A 16,764-nucleotide genomic window follows, 5' to 3' on the forward strand; every position below is an offset into this window, starting at 1 on the left:
ACTTTTTTTATTCAACTGGCCATATGATGACGTCACAACATCTGATTGGCAAATTGTTCACATGGATTCGTATCTACAATCCAATAGCTTCCAAAAAACGTTTTAATCATGATTATCACTTATTATTCTGACGAGCTATAACAGATTAAAATTTACCCTAAAGATGAAAATATGTGATAATATGACATTTTTAGACATGATGACGTCATACAAATTAAAATATTTTTAACTCATGCGAAAGATAGTTGATTGACCTAGATAATATTAAAATCTTGGAGGAAATAAGATACGGAGAAGCGAGATGCGCTCTATTGAAAGTGATGAGCAATAACGAAAGAGACAAAAATCCTATATTTTACATTTGTGTGGCCATACAATGATGTCACAATGTTCCGTTAGCCATATTGATGATTCATGATCCGATATCTACAACTCATTAACTTCCAGAATATGTAATTAAAAAAAGTTTACCTTGTAGTTTAGAATCTATGACTGTTTAAAAAATGGCATAATATTGACGAATTTTTGAACTTTTTCATTTAAAACGTGTACAAATTATACAATTTGACATGCTCGTATGATGTAATTTGAAGTCGAAATTTTTAAAAAATAGGTAAAATTACTATAAAAGGTTGGAAAAACATTCACGCAAAAAAATGTTTTAGCGCTACGTACGCACCATGCGCATACAAATTTGAACGCACATGGGAATTTTTTACATGCGCAAAATGTCATGAATCGCGTAAAAAGTTGATTAGAAATTAATTTTGGGCATTTTGAAATTTTAAATGCGCGTGTGCGCGTAACTTCTTGTAAAACATGCCATTTTTAATCCACAAAAAGTTTGCCCTTGATATGATCTAAATTTTCACAAAGTGTCAAAACAAAATTATGCTTGGTTTTTAGTCTATGATCAATCATAAAATCGCGCGTAAGTCATGTTGCGCAACTCTGACGTCATTCAAAAATAGGAGGTGCAAACTTCAAGTAAATGCCCATATGTTGACAAAGTTATGAAATGTTATGTTTACCTATTTCAGAGATACATTCTGCACAAAAAGTGAGGGAGAAGGACAGTAAGACTAATAAAGAAAAAAAAAAATCGTGCCAATAAAATACTAAAAAATGTCGTCATTTTATGCGTACGTAAAATCCAGGAAACGTAAAATCAGTGGTACGTAAAACAAAGGTTCTACTGTATTCACCTTTGTTCAAGGCTAAAATGGAGTAGGTATGGGGGTGTCTGTATGCAAACGCAACATGTGCATACGTTAAAATATGAACATACTTTAAAATATTAACGAATGAAATGATTATGCATCCTATGACATTAAGTAAATGTTTACAGTGATGAATTGTGTCTATTTTGTGTCATACAGTATTTTTACAGAATACAATGTACCGTATATTTCGGTGTATAAGTCGCACTTTTGACACGCAAATTTGACCTCTAAATTAAGGGTGCGTCTTATACACCGAACATAATGCCTCACCATACAGATTGTACATAGGCCTAGGCTATCGTCACCTCGTTTGCTAGGCCTGAGTAGGCTAGGCCTAGCTAAAGTAACTAACTAACGTAACGGCAACCTGCTTCTGCCTAGTTTTCAAGGCATTTTAGCATGATGTTATACTAAAAATATGATGAAAAGATTTGTTCATTATGGCGATAAAATTTCATTTGTAAACGTTTACGTACGATTGGAATAGTATTATTTATACAGTAGTTATACGCACGATCGCCGTACCCCCAGCGCAAGCCCTTCTTGCGGCGGCCACATGGTGTACGGTATTCGACTAGTATATTCTCCAGGTGATTATAGCATGGACCTAGCGTACACACTTCTCGGATACATAGATACTAATCGAATACGATTGTCCGTGAAAACGTCCGCCCTCTCGAAATGATCGAGCGAGGCTAGCCCACATATACGTGTTACACACATGGTCATGCACTCGATGTTGCGGCTGTTGAGGCTGGGCGCGGCCGAGCCTAGGTAAGAAAAAACCTAAATAAAGGACGCCGTTGCAGATATAACAAAATATATTATTACAATAATATTGATTACAATTTAAAAAAACATTGTTTTGATGAAATATAAGGTGCGTCTTATACACCGACGATATAAAAAATACCGATATTTTACTCTCAGTTAGGGGGTGCGTCTTATACACAGGTGCGACTTATACACCGAAATATACGGTATATATAATGATTCGGATATTGGCTGAACATAATAATAATTTATGGTTAAAACTCCCATCAAACTGTTTCCCATAATTGTGCCTGTCAACTTGTTGGCACTTTATTTCATGACACAAGTGTTCATTTTCAAATTATTAATAAATAAAAACACTTCACCACATAATCATATTTCAAAGCTGCGAAGGAGATCTTCTTTGATAGATACTGTAGGATGGCATTGGCATATACTTACCAGATAATAACAAATTTCTTTATATTATGAGAGAGTGTAAGTTCTTCTTATGCACATATCTAATTATAAAAATGACTGGAATTGTACTTACGTAGTTTTACATTAGCGGGCACAATTGTTTCAAAGTTAGCGGCCAAAATTGGATCAAAATACCCCACTTTGGGTACTTGCTACTGTAATGTATGCATTTATAGCTGATAAAATACAAAAAAAACTAACCTGTGCTCTTTTTATCATCAGCATACGAATAATATCCAAATGGCCGAAAGCAGCAGCATAGCATAGTGCTGTCATTCCATCATCAGAACTGGAACTCACACTTGCATCAAACTCCAACAAGAGAGATACCATTTCAGTATGACCTTCTTTGGCAGACACGCACATTATTGGTGCATTGTGTAAAATATCTGTTTTCTGGTTAGGATTTGCACCTGCTAGTAGCAAAAGACGACTGACCTAAGATAAGATAAGATTACTACATTAATTCTAAATAATGAATGTTCATGAATGCAATGGTACAAATAATTTATAAGGATGAGGCGAAACGAAGTAAAATATAACCTTTCAGCTTTCACCTCATGAATACAAAACAATTATAATTTGTTTCATAACATCTAAACAGATTCCTGTCATTTGACTCAGATCGAATACAAAAAAGGTAGGCCTACATTGGATAAACATTCAAACGGTTTTTTGTAACATATTTATTATATATAAATATTTATTTTTATATTAATATTAAATATTATTATTTGATTTTATAACACACCTACAGTTTTTTATGTCAACTACTTCTAAGCGAATTAGAATGTCATTCTTTAATTAAAATGCAAACTTGAACATTGTGGCTAGAGTACTACACTTACTTTAACATTTGGAAAGAACACATTGCGTCTCTGAACTAACGTTTTAGATAGATTATCTGTATTAATGTGCATCCAAATAGCTTGCAGCTCTCTGGATGAGTAGCCCATTTGTCTGCCTAAAGCCTTGTAGATATGAGCTTTTAGAATGTGGTGCCCGAGTTCAAACGCCTGCTCCACATTTAGTCTTTTCAACTGGCGGGTCATTTTGAACCCAATCAAAGCATGACCATATCTGCAAAATAACAAAATATTTATTGTTCTATTGATAATGGGAAATTTAGTCTAGTTGCAATAGATTTAAAAAAGGCATTTGATACAGTTGTCACACAGTCACAACTACAGCTCTCTTGGACCATTGATCGACTTGTTATAATGATGTTTTCCACATGTTGTTAGGTCAACCCTGATACTACAGTGCAAGAAATGTTTGGAAAACAACATTCCATCTTTTTATGAATTTTCGTACAATTTGCAGTTTCCTTTCCAGAATTATGAAAATCAATTTTATGTACTAGAGGGCTCGCTCGACCTCTGGTAAGTGCAGACGATGGTTCTCGGAATGTTAAATAATGACTCAGGTAAAAACCTCACAGGTTGTAGGACATTCAGGCCTGTACGTTTTTGTAGGTCATTTAACATGATTAAAATACTTGCTTATATTTGTAAAAATATTCTCAAATGATAAATATGCCATTTTTAAAGTACCATGTATATTGTTTGGTAGGTTTTTTTTTTCCATTCAAGTGAGGCATTTAATGTTTTAGTTATAATATGTATAATCAAATCAAATAAATTTCCATAGATATGAAAAGTAGTAAAAAAAAATAACAAATGCTTGGTAAGTATATATAGCACTCAATGAATTCTATTACAAATAGAACTAGAATTTATAGTGATCATTGTTAAAGAAGATAATTTTACTGACATTTAATTTTTTTTTTTTAATCCTTTGACCTGATACATATGCTTATATATTGCTGAATTGTTCCTATTTGGGCCGTGAAGGCGGTTTTAGTTACCTATGTTCTTTAGCGTGTTAACATGTTTAATTGTAGAAGGACTACTTTGAATTACTAGGCAGCTTGCTGGATAAATGTAGTTACCTATTGTGAGAAATAAATGGAAAGACAACTTGCAACTTATGTTTTCTGTGTAATTCATAATCCTTGTTTTTTTAACCCAAAGGATGGTCTCCTGTCCCATTACCGTAGCGTTGGCTCTGTTACAGTAATTCAAACGTATTGCTTCTATAGCAAAAGAAATTGAGGTGTTCATGTATTCTATGCACTGTATCACAATATTTTGTATGCTGTGGTATAGTTGATTCGACGAGCAACAATTCAACAGTGTGTTGAAATTCGCCTATTACAAACAGGAGTTTATAATCCGTGTTTTCAAAGCTAGTTAGTCTATTGGTGGATGTTCGTTTTTGCAAATAATTTGTTTTATTGATTATAATCGTTAAAGCAGTGTACGAGTCTAAGTTATAGTTTATTAAATCATGACGGAGGAAAGGTACAAATTGCGGGAAACCCAGAAACCAACAGAAAAGGGTACCGGTATGGCTTATCAGTTGGAATGTAAACGAACAGGTTTTGAATCAGAATGTCTGCAATTTGAAGGCAAGTTTAAACCGGTTAGCATTGAATTGCCTTATAAAAGAGGTCACCATAGGATCTGATAAAGCAAGAAAAGCGGTTTTCATGTGCATGAAATGTAATGAACGCAAGACCTTCATATGCAGGACCTCGTCTTGGAACAGCATGTACGACTGCATGGTCTGCAAGGCCATCTGAAATGTCCATTCCTGCTGCTGTCGGTTCAGCCATTGCTTATACTTGCGATATTCGGAATAAGGCTCCAGATTTTGTGGAACGCCGTCTATACCTTCTTCTGTTCCTGGATTAATTACTTCGTATGCAGGCCTGCCTCCAGCCATGGGAAAGCAGACCATCATTTCAACACTGTGAGTATGCCACTTTATAATATTACACAAACTGGTGTTTACCCAAAATATCCGCCTCATAGTGATTCACGTAATATACCAACTTATGTTGATGCTCATATGATGATAGAATTGATCGATTCATTTAGACTTCGGGCTCTAAAGGTTGAACAGTTTGATGGTGACCCATTAAGGTTTCATATGTGGGATGCAGCATTCAGCATTTGATAGAGGCCAAAGCTGTATCATTTCAAGATAAGCTTAACCTTTCAAGACAACATTTAATAGTTACCTATTACTGCAAACAGAGAATTTGTATAATCTTGCACGCAAAGACCTTAAACACCGATATGGGAATAATTCAGTTATCTCAAAGCCGACTTGAGAATTGGCCGAAAATTAACCCTAGTGATGCTATTGGTCTGCGATCCTACTCTGATTTTCTCAGTGAAGTTTATCATATTTTTGGATAGGTTTACTATTTATGCTTTTATTATCCTCCCATTATAATGTATTCATTATTATCATAGCTGAGAGAGAAAATGTTCTTATCCAGTTTCTTTCTCTTTCTGTATAGTTATTAGGAGTGTACACATTTATAATATTTATTACTTTTTCATTATAACTGAAGCATAAAATTAGTATTCCACCTTCTTCGTCTGTAAATTTGTGTTTAATATCTTTAACATCTAAACTAGATTTAAACAAGATAGAGATTCCTTTACTATTTGTTGCCTGCCTTATACAATAACTGCGTTAAATTGTTTACAGTACATGTAATGATTCAACTTACTGAATCTGATTTCTTTTTTCAGCATTTTCTCCACTTACTGTGGCTTTCTTCCTATATCTCTGAAGCCAATCGTTTGACCAAGTTATACAAAGTTATTAAAGTGTAGATGTGCAGAAATATCACTTTGTTATATGACGTTGGATAGAGTAGCACAAATTGCAATGGCAATTTTTAACATGAAAAAAATAGTGTGCTACGCAAAAAATTATAAAAATGCAATTTTTAATTTCAAAAATTTATTTCGCGTACTTTTCAGGTCATTTTAAGCATTTGAAATTTGTTTGAGTTTTGTGTGCAAATTTGGTACAAAGTGTAGAAAATGGTTTTTATATTTGATTTTAGTTTTTCATACCTTCTGTAACAAATTTCATTTTGATGACCTTTAATTGTTGAATTTTTAACGATAACGATGATCGAGCCAGACAGCAAATTTTTATACATTTTTTTAAAATGATCGTTAATGGTTTCTTGGTTCTTTCGAGCGTTGCTAGGAAACATGGACTTGAAATGTTGTGAAGTCAAGGCCGGTCATGTGCAGCCTGGCCCGCGTGAAAATTGAACAAGTCACGTGATTAAAACTTATTATGGAAGCTGTTAAATTGTAGATATGATTTCATATAAACATGTTGTCTATCGGATGTCGTGACATGGCCAGTTAAATTCAAAAAGTCAGATATTTATATTTTTCGTAATGCTAATCATATTTAAAAGACCGCGCATCTTATTTCTATGCACACGATTATCTTCCGAGTTTAATATTATTTGGCCCAGACAATCATCTTTTGAAATCTTTTTTGGAATAAAGAATTGGGTTTCTATGCTACTAATTTATATAACATTGTATTTTATACAGTGTATTCGGTAGATAGTATGTATATGCTGTATGGCACATTTTCTTCATGTCGTGCACAGATAATCTAGTGGAATTTGTTTTCACTGAAGGGTCTAACTCCATTTACTATAAATATATTCTTACCTGTGTTCACATTGAAATTTTGGACTCTCTCCATCATCTCTATGATTTAACCATTCTCTAAATGATGGATGAAACAGCATCCAGGTATTATCTCTTCTTTTCATCATAAAGCTGGAGATTGAAATCATTCTTCTTTGAAATTCATCCCATGGCAAAAACTTTGTAATATATCCAGAGTTAACAATATCATATATTTGCAAATCTGTTAGTGGATATAATGCTGCAAGGCATATATTGAAAATTGAACTCACTTTTTCAAATACTTTCAATGTTGGAAAGTGACCATTGCACATTAGTAAATATACTTCTGAAATATTTACTGGCAAAGTGTTTAATTCAGGTGTAGATTTTTGGAGTACACCTTTATTGAATAGGTCAAGTGTTAACTTAACATATAAAAATGAGCCTCTACTGTTTTGTTGCATTTTTTCCTGGAACTTAAGGTACGATTCTTCATCTAGTTGTCCATTTAATGACACAATTGAACGAATAGTGTCACTGTTGCATACACGATGCATTATGTACTGTCCAATGTCTTTAGCAACATTTTCCGAGTGTGGATTATTCCCTTTGTCAAGGCTCATCTTATGGAATGGTAGTAGTTTTGTAATGTCTTGCAGCTGAGATCTGACAGTAATTATAAGTTTCAACCATGAAGGAAACTTCATTATGTTCTTTGTTAAGAAAGAAGCAATTGTGTCTCCATAGTCAGATTTGTGAAACTCAGCTTCACTCAATCCATCCACTAGAATCAAGCATGAATCCATTTTTATCTGACCCTGAACTTTTAGATTGTTTAAGGGGTCAAGAATACCACGTATAAGAACTTCAGATGGGTTCTGCGAACATTCTCTAACAGATAGCAATGTCTGTAAATGTGGTTCTGCTAAAAGCATATCTCTGTACGGAGGCAGACTTTGTGCCAATTGAGCTGCCAAATTGTGAACCATGTCAGGTACAAAGCATGTTGGGCTGTTGTCAGCTTGGCATATGTGAAAAGCCACCACTCGAGAAGCCAGAGAATCAAAAGCATTTATAGATGAATCCTTATGTGGTCCTACTTTAAAAAGAAAAATTTTTCCAATAAAAAATGCCTAACAAAATGTATGACATTTTAAAATTCAAACAAGCTTTAACTTTTTATATGTTAACTAACTGATCTAAATATACATTCATAAGTCATCAGGGAAATAGTGTTTGTGATTATTTAATATCATTTTTTTGAAAACTTAAAAAATAAAATATATGAAGATAGATGATCTTGTTGAATCAAATCATATGCCGATTAAATATGGTGTAATATATACTAAATTTAGAGAAAATAACAATGTAAATGCTGAGAATAACTAACTATTTTTCAAAAACAAACTAAGTATACTTGGTTACCAAATTATAACACAAGATGGAAACATAAATAAACATAAACAAATAATATTGATGATGCTGTTCATCACATTAGCAAAAGACAACATTTTAATGAAAAAGTAAGAACATATTAAAGATTAAATTATTTTAAATCCTTTAAAACAGTTTAAGTTAGAAAATCATTTATAGATAGATTGGAATATAGACGTATTTTAACAAAATTTCGAATTGGTATACTAGATTTATAAATAGAGAAAGGCAGATGGAATAATGTGAGCAAAACAATAGAATATGCAAATATGTATAGAAAAGATGATGAATTTTATTTTACTTTAATATTATGTGTATGTTATAATGACATTAGAAAAAACTGAATTCCACTTTATTGTATACAAATCCGTCAGTTTTTATGTTCTATTAATTAATGTCCTTCAAAGGATTGTAATGTTTTATATAATTTATCAAAGTATTTTTATTTAGCATATACAAGAAAATGTTATTACAGTACTTTCCGTTCTATAAATGTCATTTTGTTATGTAAAGGGGCCAAAGGCCTAAATTACGAATAAATTTCCCAGACCATTGGGTCTAGGAATGAAACAGAAAATTCATAAATAAACTTTTATATAAAATTTACAAAAATATCAAGACATATGTAGGAAAAATAAAATTGTACTGTTGTTTTTGGTGACTACTTCTTCGCTTGCAGCTAAAGTACAATGACGTCGCGTCACGTTAAAGAGTGTCGTCACAGAGTTTCATGCATATGCAAAAGGAATGTTTTGTATCTGCTAGCGCACTCATGATTTTACAAAATGTTTTGAGAGGGATAATGATGATGGTGCAATCGGTGGTACAGAAAATAAAATAAAGAAGCAGATTAAATAGTTGCTTATTTGACCCATTTGGCTTAGATGCCTATAGACCTACAGGACTTTCTATGATACTACCTACTCACTAGCGGCCTAACTAAAATACAGTAGTCTAGAGTAGTAGTTTTAGTACACTACCTGGCTCAGGCCATCCATATCCTCCTTCATCGTTACCGCGTGCAGATGTACACTAACCCAGCATACTCTAGCTAACTACACTTCCCACCCACCCTAGCTCTAGCTTATTTCGGGTCTCATGTCTTGCAGCATCTGAAAATACATACTAATACTGTACATTATTAATTTTTTTTATTCGCCCTGGAATATCTGTAGGCTTTCCTATTATGTTAAAATTAAATATATTATTTTTTATCCTCAGCAGTGAAAAAAATTATATTTTGTTGTTGAGTATACCGTGATTTTAATTGCCAAAAACATGATCCCGATGGCTTGGGAGTTTCAACAAATCTCGCGTCCCGTGCGTGTGGTGGTAAAACACTCTAAGCAAGTTTGCTTCATTAATATGCATGAGACTCTGGGACGACCCGCTTTAATGTAACGTCATTTTACTTTAGCTGCATGCGAAAAAGTAGTCACCGTTATTTGTGGGAGAAGTTAATAACATTAGGCTATTTTCCCTCTATACAGATAGCCTAGTACTTCTAATACTCAGATGGCCATCACCCTTTTTTTTAAACGATTATTTAATATTAGATCCAATAACAACATTAAATAATTAAATGTTGTTGGAAAACAATAGCTTGATCAGGTTTAATAAAATTGAAAATGGATGTGGTGGGTCTTCAAAGTGCTAACAATTATCGCATGTCTGAATACAAAATAACACAAATAGTGAAACTTTTACCTGGGTACCCAAGTAACTGTGCAATAGGACTTCTGGAAACAAGATGTACAATTAGAGCAGTTTTTCCCATTCCAACATCTCCTGTCAAAACAATACCCTTGACTCTAGGGCTTTGGCCTCCACTAAAACACATCTTCATCTCTGAAAACAACCAATCACGACCAACCAACAAATCACCTTCTAAGATCCCAGGAACTTCAAACATAATTGGTCGAAGAAAAACTTGTGGAGGTTTGTAAGGAGCAAATCGAACTGCAAAGATAAATTGCATAAATATGATTTAAGTATTCCTAAAAAGAGACAATATTTTTTTTATCAAATACTTTTTTATCGTTTTCATTTGAAAACGCCAATAGTAGAGTAGAACTAGGGACCAACCTAAACAAAATGGCAAAAAAGGTTTTTTAACGGATTTTGGTAGTATTGGGTGTACTAGATAACAGAAAAAAGTCTCAAGAATTTTGACCACCACCGGAAAGTTGTTCAAGATGGCCGCCAAATATGATAAAAAGTTAAAATGTCCTCTTAACTACTTGGTCTATATCTATTTCTGGTACCAAAATTTTCAGAACATACATATTTATATTTGCTCTAATTAAATAGAACATTTGGGCCAAAATTACCGGCAATGCTATTTCTTAGATGTTTCACATTTGACCTTGAAATGTTGAATCTTGGTAATCTTCGTTGAAATGTGACTGTCACAGGCAAACGCTCGTAACAATTCCTCCACCAGATGCTCAGTTTGCAGGTTCCACAAAAACAAATGCAGACTCGTTCAAAGCTACTAAATCTGCAATTCATGTTACAATCGAAGAACCCACATTAAATACCCCTCTAGAAATTAATGCAAGTAGTACACTCCTCATCAGCAACTCTATTGAACGACATATTAATGAAAAGGGTTTAGTGAACACTAAAGTTGAATGTCTTCGTGGGAAGAAAGCCATAGACATTAAGCATCTTCTACAACAGATGCCTTTACAGGACTTTGGTACTATAATTATTCACACTATTATGAATGACTGTACTTCATTAGCTGATGTTCAATTGGCTGAGCTTCACCTAAGGCTGTAATTGCAATCTCAACCGTATGTCCCAGAATTGATGATACAGTATAACCTATCAAGCTAAATTGACAAACTAAACATTTATCTCAGGAATCTATCATCAGACCAAGGATGTATTCTAATAGACAATGATGATAACTTCAAATTAAAAGAGAACACCGCTGATCAGTTTACTCTTGACAAACATGGTCTTCATCTCTCCAAGATAGGATCCAAGAAGAGTGGGCCGGTGTTAAGACTGAACCCTAACTCAAAAAGTACTTCATTAAAGTGTATTTAACTGGTCCATCTCAGTAAATAATAGATTTGATATATTTAAGAACAGTAATTCCTGTAGAGATAGTTCATGTAAACAATATAAGTGTTCATATTCCTATTGTTAATGTTAACAATGTACTTACTAATGAGTTATGTAATCAAAAGTCTTTATTTTTCAAAGATGCCTCACATTTTTCTATTAATAACAATTTTAATTTAAAAGGCGAAAGTTATGGTTGTAAAACAAAAAAAAACACAATACTAATTGTTCAACCAGACCCCTGATGAGGACAGACATTCCTATGCAATTGATTTATACATTTTTTGTCAAGTTTTTAAAGCTGTTAGAACTACCATTTAATAACATAATTTATTGATATTGCAAATGTTGATTTAATATATAAAAATAAATTACTAAAAAAACCTAATTTTATATACAATTATTATTTTGAAAACTTTGTTATTCGGGCATTCGCCAAGTGGTCAACAGAGGGCATAATAACTATTATGTGAAAACAAAATGACACATTCAAAAACAAATTTGAAATAACATATATTTTTCAGGGGGACAAGACATCTTTAACACTGTTACGTCAACAAGCAAGCAGCGTTTTTTGTAAGAAATATTTCTTATTTAAATCTTTTTTCTTGTTTATTTTGATTGTATTGTTAAATACTGTAATTTTGATATTGATTTGCAAAAGCGTCAATTCAAATAAAGTTATTATTATATTAATTATTATACATTTATATTTCAGAAAATGAGATATTTTGTCACAAAATGGATGGAAGTTTATTGACCTTTAACTTCATATTTATAGCGATTCCATATTATGAGAATTGTGTGTGGAGGAGATTTTGCATAAAAATACTGAGAATATATGTTTTTATTGACTGTGTTGGATTGTTACATGAACAAGTTTACTAATATAATAAAGTATTTGAAGAAAGTGGATCAACACCAACAATTTGAGGTACAGCTATTTTATCTGAATTCGATCTTAGCATTAAGTATTGGCAATTGTATATTCTGAACCATTTTATTATATTTCTATTTCATAGTCACTTCATTACTATAGTAAACAGTACATAATTAGAGTTCATGTTCTATGAAATGTATTATTTTTATTGATGTGATTTTAATATTTTAATAAAAACATCATATAAATCTTCTCCACACATATGCATATGTCGTGTTATGAAATTTTTCTTTCTCCTCTCTAACCTGGAACTTACTGTCATTATGCTTCCCACAATTTGTTTCCATATTTCTGTTTTAGGCAGGATGGTATGCTATTGTGAATTATTTTCTTTTTAAATCTCTTTTTATTTGGTTTATCCAGTTATCTTTTGGTCTTCCTGGTGGTCTTTTGACTTCTGTTTAGTTTCCTCCATTGTTTATTTAATTCAACCGGTAGTCTAATTATATCTTCATACCATTTTAATCATCTTCGTTTAATTCTTTTACTTTGTTCTTCTTTTGTAATCTTGTATATTTTCGTGTTACTAACTCTATCTGTTAATTTAATCTTAATTTTATCTCGCAACATGCTATGCTATCCTTTAATCTTTTGTTGAGTTCTCTGTATATTAAAAAAAAAAACACCAGCCATATGCATGAAATAATCTGCAGCTGAGTGATAGAATTGCTGTGTATATATTGTTACTGTTCTTGTAGCGGTCTTCTTCTGAAGACGCATGGCTGTCATTGAAGAACACAGATAAGTATCTGTTGACTTTCACTGCTTGTGTTTAGGTCTGGTTCTTACTAGGGCATTCACTCTTGTTTGTAAGTGGATACTTGTTTGTGAGAAGTTCAATGTTTTCTAAGAATGCTTCCTTTGCTGAATATTCTATTTTGCAGCTTGTGATTTCCAACTTTGAAGATTTTGTGCGTTATCCATACCCCTAGTACTTGATATTTTGTAACTTTTCTTGATTTGGGTTAATGATAGATATAGGGTACAGTAGGTGCCATCAATCTCTTCATTCCAGTTGAGAATCATTGCTTCAGTCTTGAGGCCAAAATCAGTCTGTCTGTTATATTGTTGGCTATAATCTGCTGAGCATTATAATCCATTTGTTGCAGACATCATCATGTTTGTTCTCTTGGTACTGTATATTAATGGCGTATTTGGGGTTTCTATGGTACTTGGTAGCTTCTGAACATCTGTTTTAGATATCCATCACAAAAGCTGCCAACAGAGCTTGAAGAGTATTTGTCACTGTTGTATGGAGTGAAGAGGGAAAATGTAAATCAAGCAAGGTATGAAATGTACCAGAGGTACATAACAGGATCATGTACATCATTGTTGCCACCATGTCATTGTCAATAGACCTGGTAGATTAGCGCAAACTTTATAGCTAGAGAATGGAAATTGGCAAATATAAATAATTTGTCAATACAAGTTGCATTCACAACAGATATCTTAATCACTACATAACCAAAATCAGGTCAACCATACCTCTAAAGTGCAATACATGATATTAGATTTTGGCAGACATTTAAAAAAAGCGCCCTCATGCAAAAGGTCGCATATTTACTTCACATATTCGGATTCTGGTCTAGGAAAACTATATGAGAATTTCTACCTCAAAAAATGGTTCCTACTTCAATTATAGACTGGTCTTTACTTAATAGAAATGAATTCAAACAAAACAGAATCTTTCATAATATTACCTTTCATATCGACATTTGATTTGCCAAAGTTTCTATTTTGTTCACGCAATGATCTTCGTGTAATTGTATTTCTCGAATTTAAAACATTTTCTTCATCTGTATCTATAGTTCCTGCAACAAACAACATTCAGAATACTTTTAATGATTAGCAGTTTAAAGCTAAACTAAACTAAACATTCAAGAGCATTGAGTTGAAAAGAAATATTTTTTAACTGCCGTTTTGTTCCATATGTATCATTATGGTAAAATTATATACTACTAGAGGGCGAGCTCGCTTCGCTCGCTCCCCCTCTAGGAAGTGTACACGATGGTTCTCGGAATGATAATGACCCGGGTAAAAAGGACGTTCTCCTTGTACGTTTTCTGTCGGTTACCATTATTATGAAAATTCTTGACATTCGTAAAACTAAACCTGTCTTAGATGATTAATAACATTTTAAAGTAGGCCTATAGTGTGTATATTGTTTGGTAGGGCCCATGGTGTGTATATTGTTTGGTAGGGCCCTTATAGGGCTGAGGTTGGGAGGTGGAGTTCATTTGAGGGAGGTAAATTGTAGATAACAGTGCGATAAATTCTACTACAAATAGTATCATTGTGTTACTATAAATAAATATATAATACAATATAGCGATTAATATTCAAAGTGATGTTTTATTAGGGAGGCTTTTATTAAAATAAATGTCATCCTAATAATGAATAATGTATTCATCTTTTAAAACTAACTTCCGCGGCAAGAAGACGTTTTAGACAGCTTGCAACATGGGCAGACATCCCGGTCCTAACGGGACACAGATAGCCTACAGTTATTCCTGCCAGCTTACTCAATAAAACTCGGCTATAGGCTATAATCATAATTCATCATATTGATGGCAGGTAATTTTCAAATGTAGCTTACGTGTTCAAATTCTTTTTAAAATCTATAATCATAATCCATCATATTGATGGCAGGTACTATACAATCATAATCCATCATATTGATGGCAGGTAATTTCCAAATTTCCAAATGTAGCTGATGTGTTCAAATTCTTTTTTAAATCTATAATCGTAATCCATCATATTGATGGCAGGTAATTTTCAAATGTAGCTTGCGTGTTCAAATTCTTTTTAAATCTATAATCATAATCCATCATATTGATGGCAGGTAATTTCCTAATGTAGCGGACATGTTCACATTTAAAAAAATCTATAATCATACTCAATCATATTGATGGCAGGTAATTTCAAATTTCAAATTTCAACAAATGTAACTTGCATGTTCAAATTTTTTTTAAATCTATATAATCATAACACATCATATTTGATGGCAGTGAATTTTATAATTTTACTAATTATTATTGTGTATAAATAATTTCATAGTTATGCAATTATATTATATTTAGTATACAGTAGGCCTATGCTGTAGTTTAAAGGTCAATAACCATACTATCGGCCATTCTTGTACAAAATGTGCCATTAGACTGGATAGAAACACACATGTTTTAAACAATTTCAAAAGAAAAAGAAATTCATAAGACCACAATTTTCAAAGTTATATTATTATTATATTATTATATTTGACTAATAGTTCAAAGGTCAATAGTTGTAGAATCGGCCATTTTTTGTAAAAACATTTCATTATAATAAATATGAATGTATAGTTTCTGAACAATTTGAGCCTTATTTCGTGTCTCTCCGATTATTGGTTACTGAGATACGATAAATCAAGGTCAAAGGTCAAAATGTCAGAAATAAGACTTGCATCCATTTTTTGAGAAAATGTGTCATTAAAGTGAATATAAAAACATATATTTAAAGCATTTTGAGACCAAAATTAATTATCTGTGACTAGTGGTTCTCGAGATATAGGGTAATTATAAAAAATGGCCGCCATTTTTAATTATGCAAATTAAGGGCTTAGATGGCCGAATTTCGCTTGGGATCCGCCATATTCGTAATCAGCGAGGTCGAAATATCCTAAATCAAGTGGATCCCAGCTTCTACCCAAAAATGCTCCTTACACCATATTTCAGAGGAAATAGAACTTGTCTATCAATAAATGGCGTCTATGGAAGCAATATTGTATTCTAATTATTGCGTCTTATCTCATCTCTAGTGAGGATACAAAGTACCAAAAAGCGATGTTACTGCATGCTTTGGGCCCAGAAGGGGTAAAAACGGTATGAATTTTAGTTTGACTGAGATTGAAAGTTCTGATACTATAATTGCAAAAATTTGACCATAGTCCGGTGGCAGGAGGGTAGGTATCACTACCGAAAGGGGACAAATTGCATCACACTTTTCAAGACCAGAATTTTTGCCATAGATTACGAATCTAGAAGGTAATCAATCAAGATAGCGTTTTCGAGATATAAGAGGTCAAAGTTTAAAATTGTCCAATTACAATATTATAACAAATTTACTGCGCCAGTGCGCCCTCATGGGCTGGAGTTGTTCGTTCGTTGTTGCTTTGATTTCCATGTTGTTGTATTGAGTTATTGACTGTTATTAAAATACATTATTCGCATTACATCGGTTACATCGGTCTATGTGTGATCTGTAGAGTTGTGGCATATAAACATCAACCTTATTGGCGCTGATACACAATTTGGTCTTTTGTTAAATTTTTATGATTATGTGTCTATTCAATCATCTTATG

The 16,764-nt window shown here is 32.8% G+C and overlaps 1 protein-coding gene across 2 annotated transcripts in view; it reads right to left on the reverse strand.

Moving 5' to 3' along the window:
- LOC140040726 (protein TANC2-like) overlaps positions 1-16,764 on the reverse strand; it is a 128,543-nt gene that overhangs the window by 25,703 nt on the left and 86,076 nt on the right. For both annotated transcript variants that reach the window (XM_072086873.1, XM_072086872.1), the window contains 5 exons: positions 14,129-14,239; positions 10,121-10,372; positions 7,019-8,075; positions 3,305-3,536; positions 2,658-2,894 (listed from right to left, as the gene is read on the reverse strand). In XM_072086873.1, coding sequence (XP_071942974.1) covers positions 2,658-2,894; positions 3,305-3,536; positions 7,019-8,075; positions 10,121-10,372; positions 14,129-14,239 — 1,889 coding nt within the window. The remainder of the gene's footprint in view (positions 1-2,657; positions 2,895-3,304; positions 3,537-7,018; positions 8,076-10,120; positions 10,373-14,128; positions 14,240-16,764) is intronic.

Source organism: Antedon mediterranea, chromosome 2 (genome assembly GCF_964355755.1).
Source record: "Antedon mediterranea chromosome 2, ecAntMedi1.1, whole genome shotgun sequence".
NCBI classification, from domain to species: domain Eukaryota; kingdom Metazoa; phylum Echinodermata; class Crinoidea; order Comatulida; family Antedonidae; genus Antedon; species Antedon mediterranea.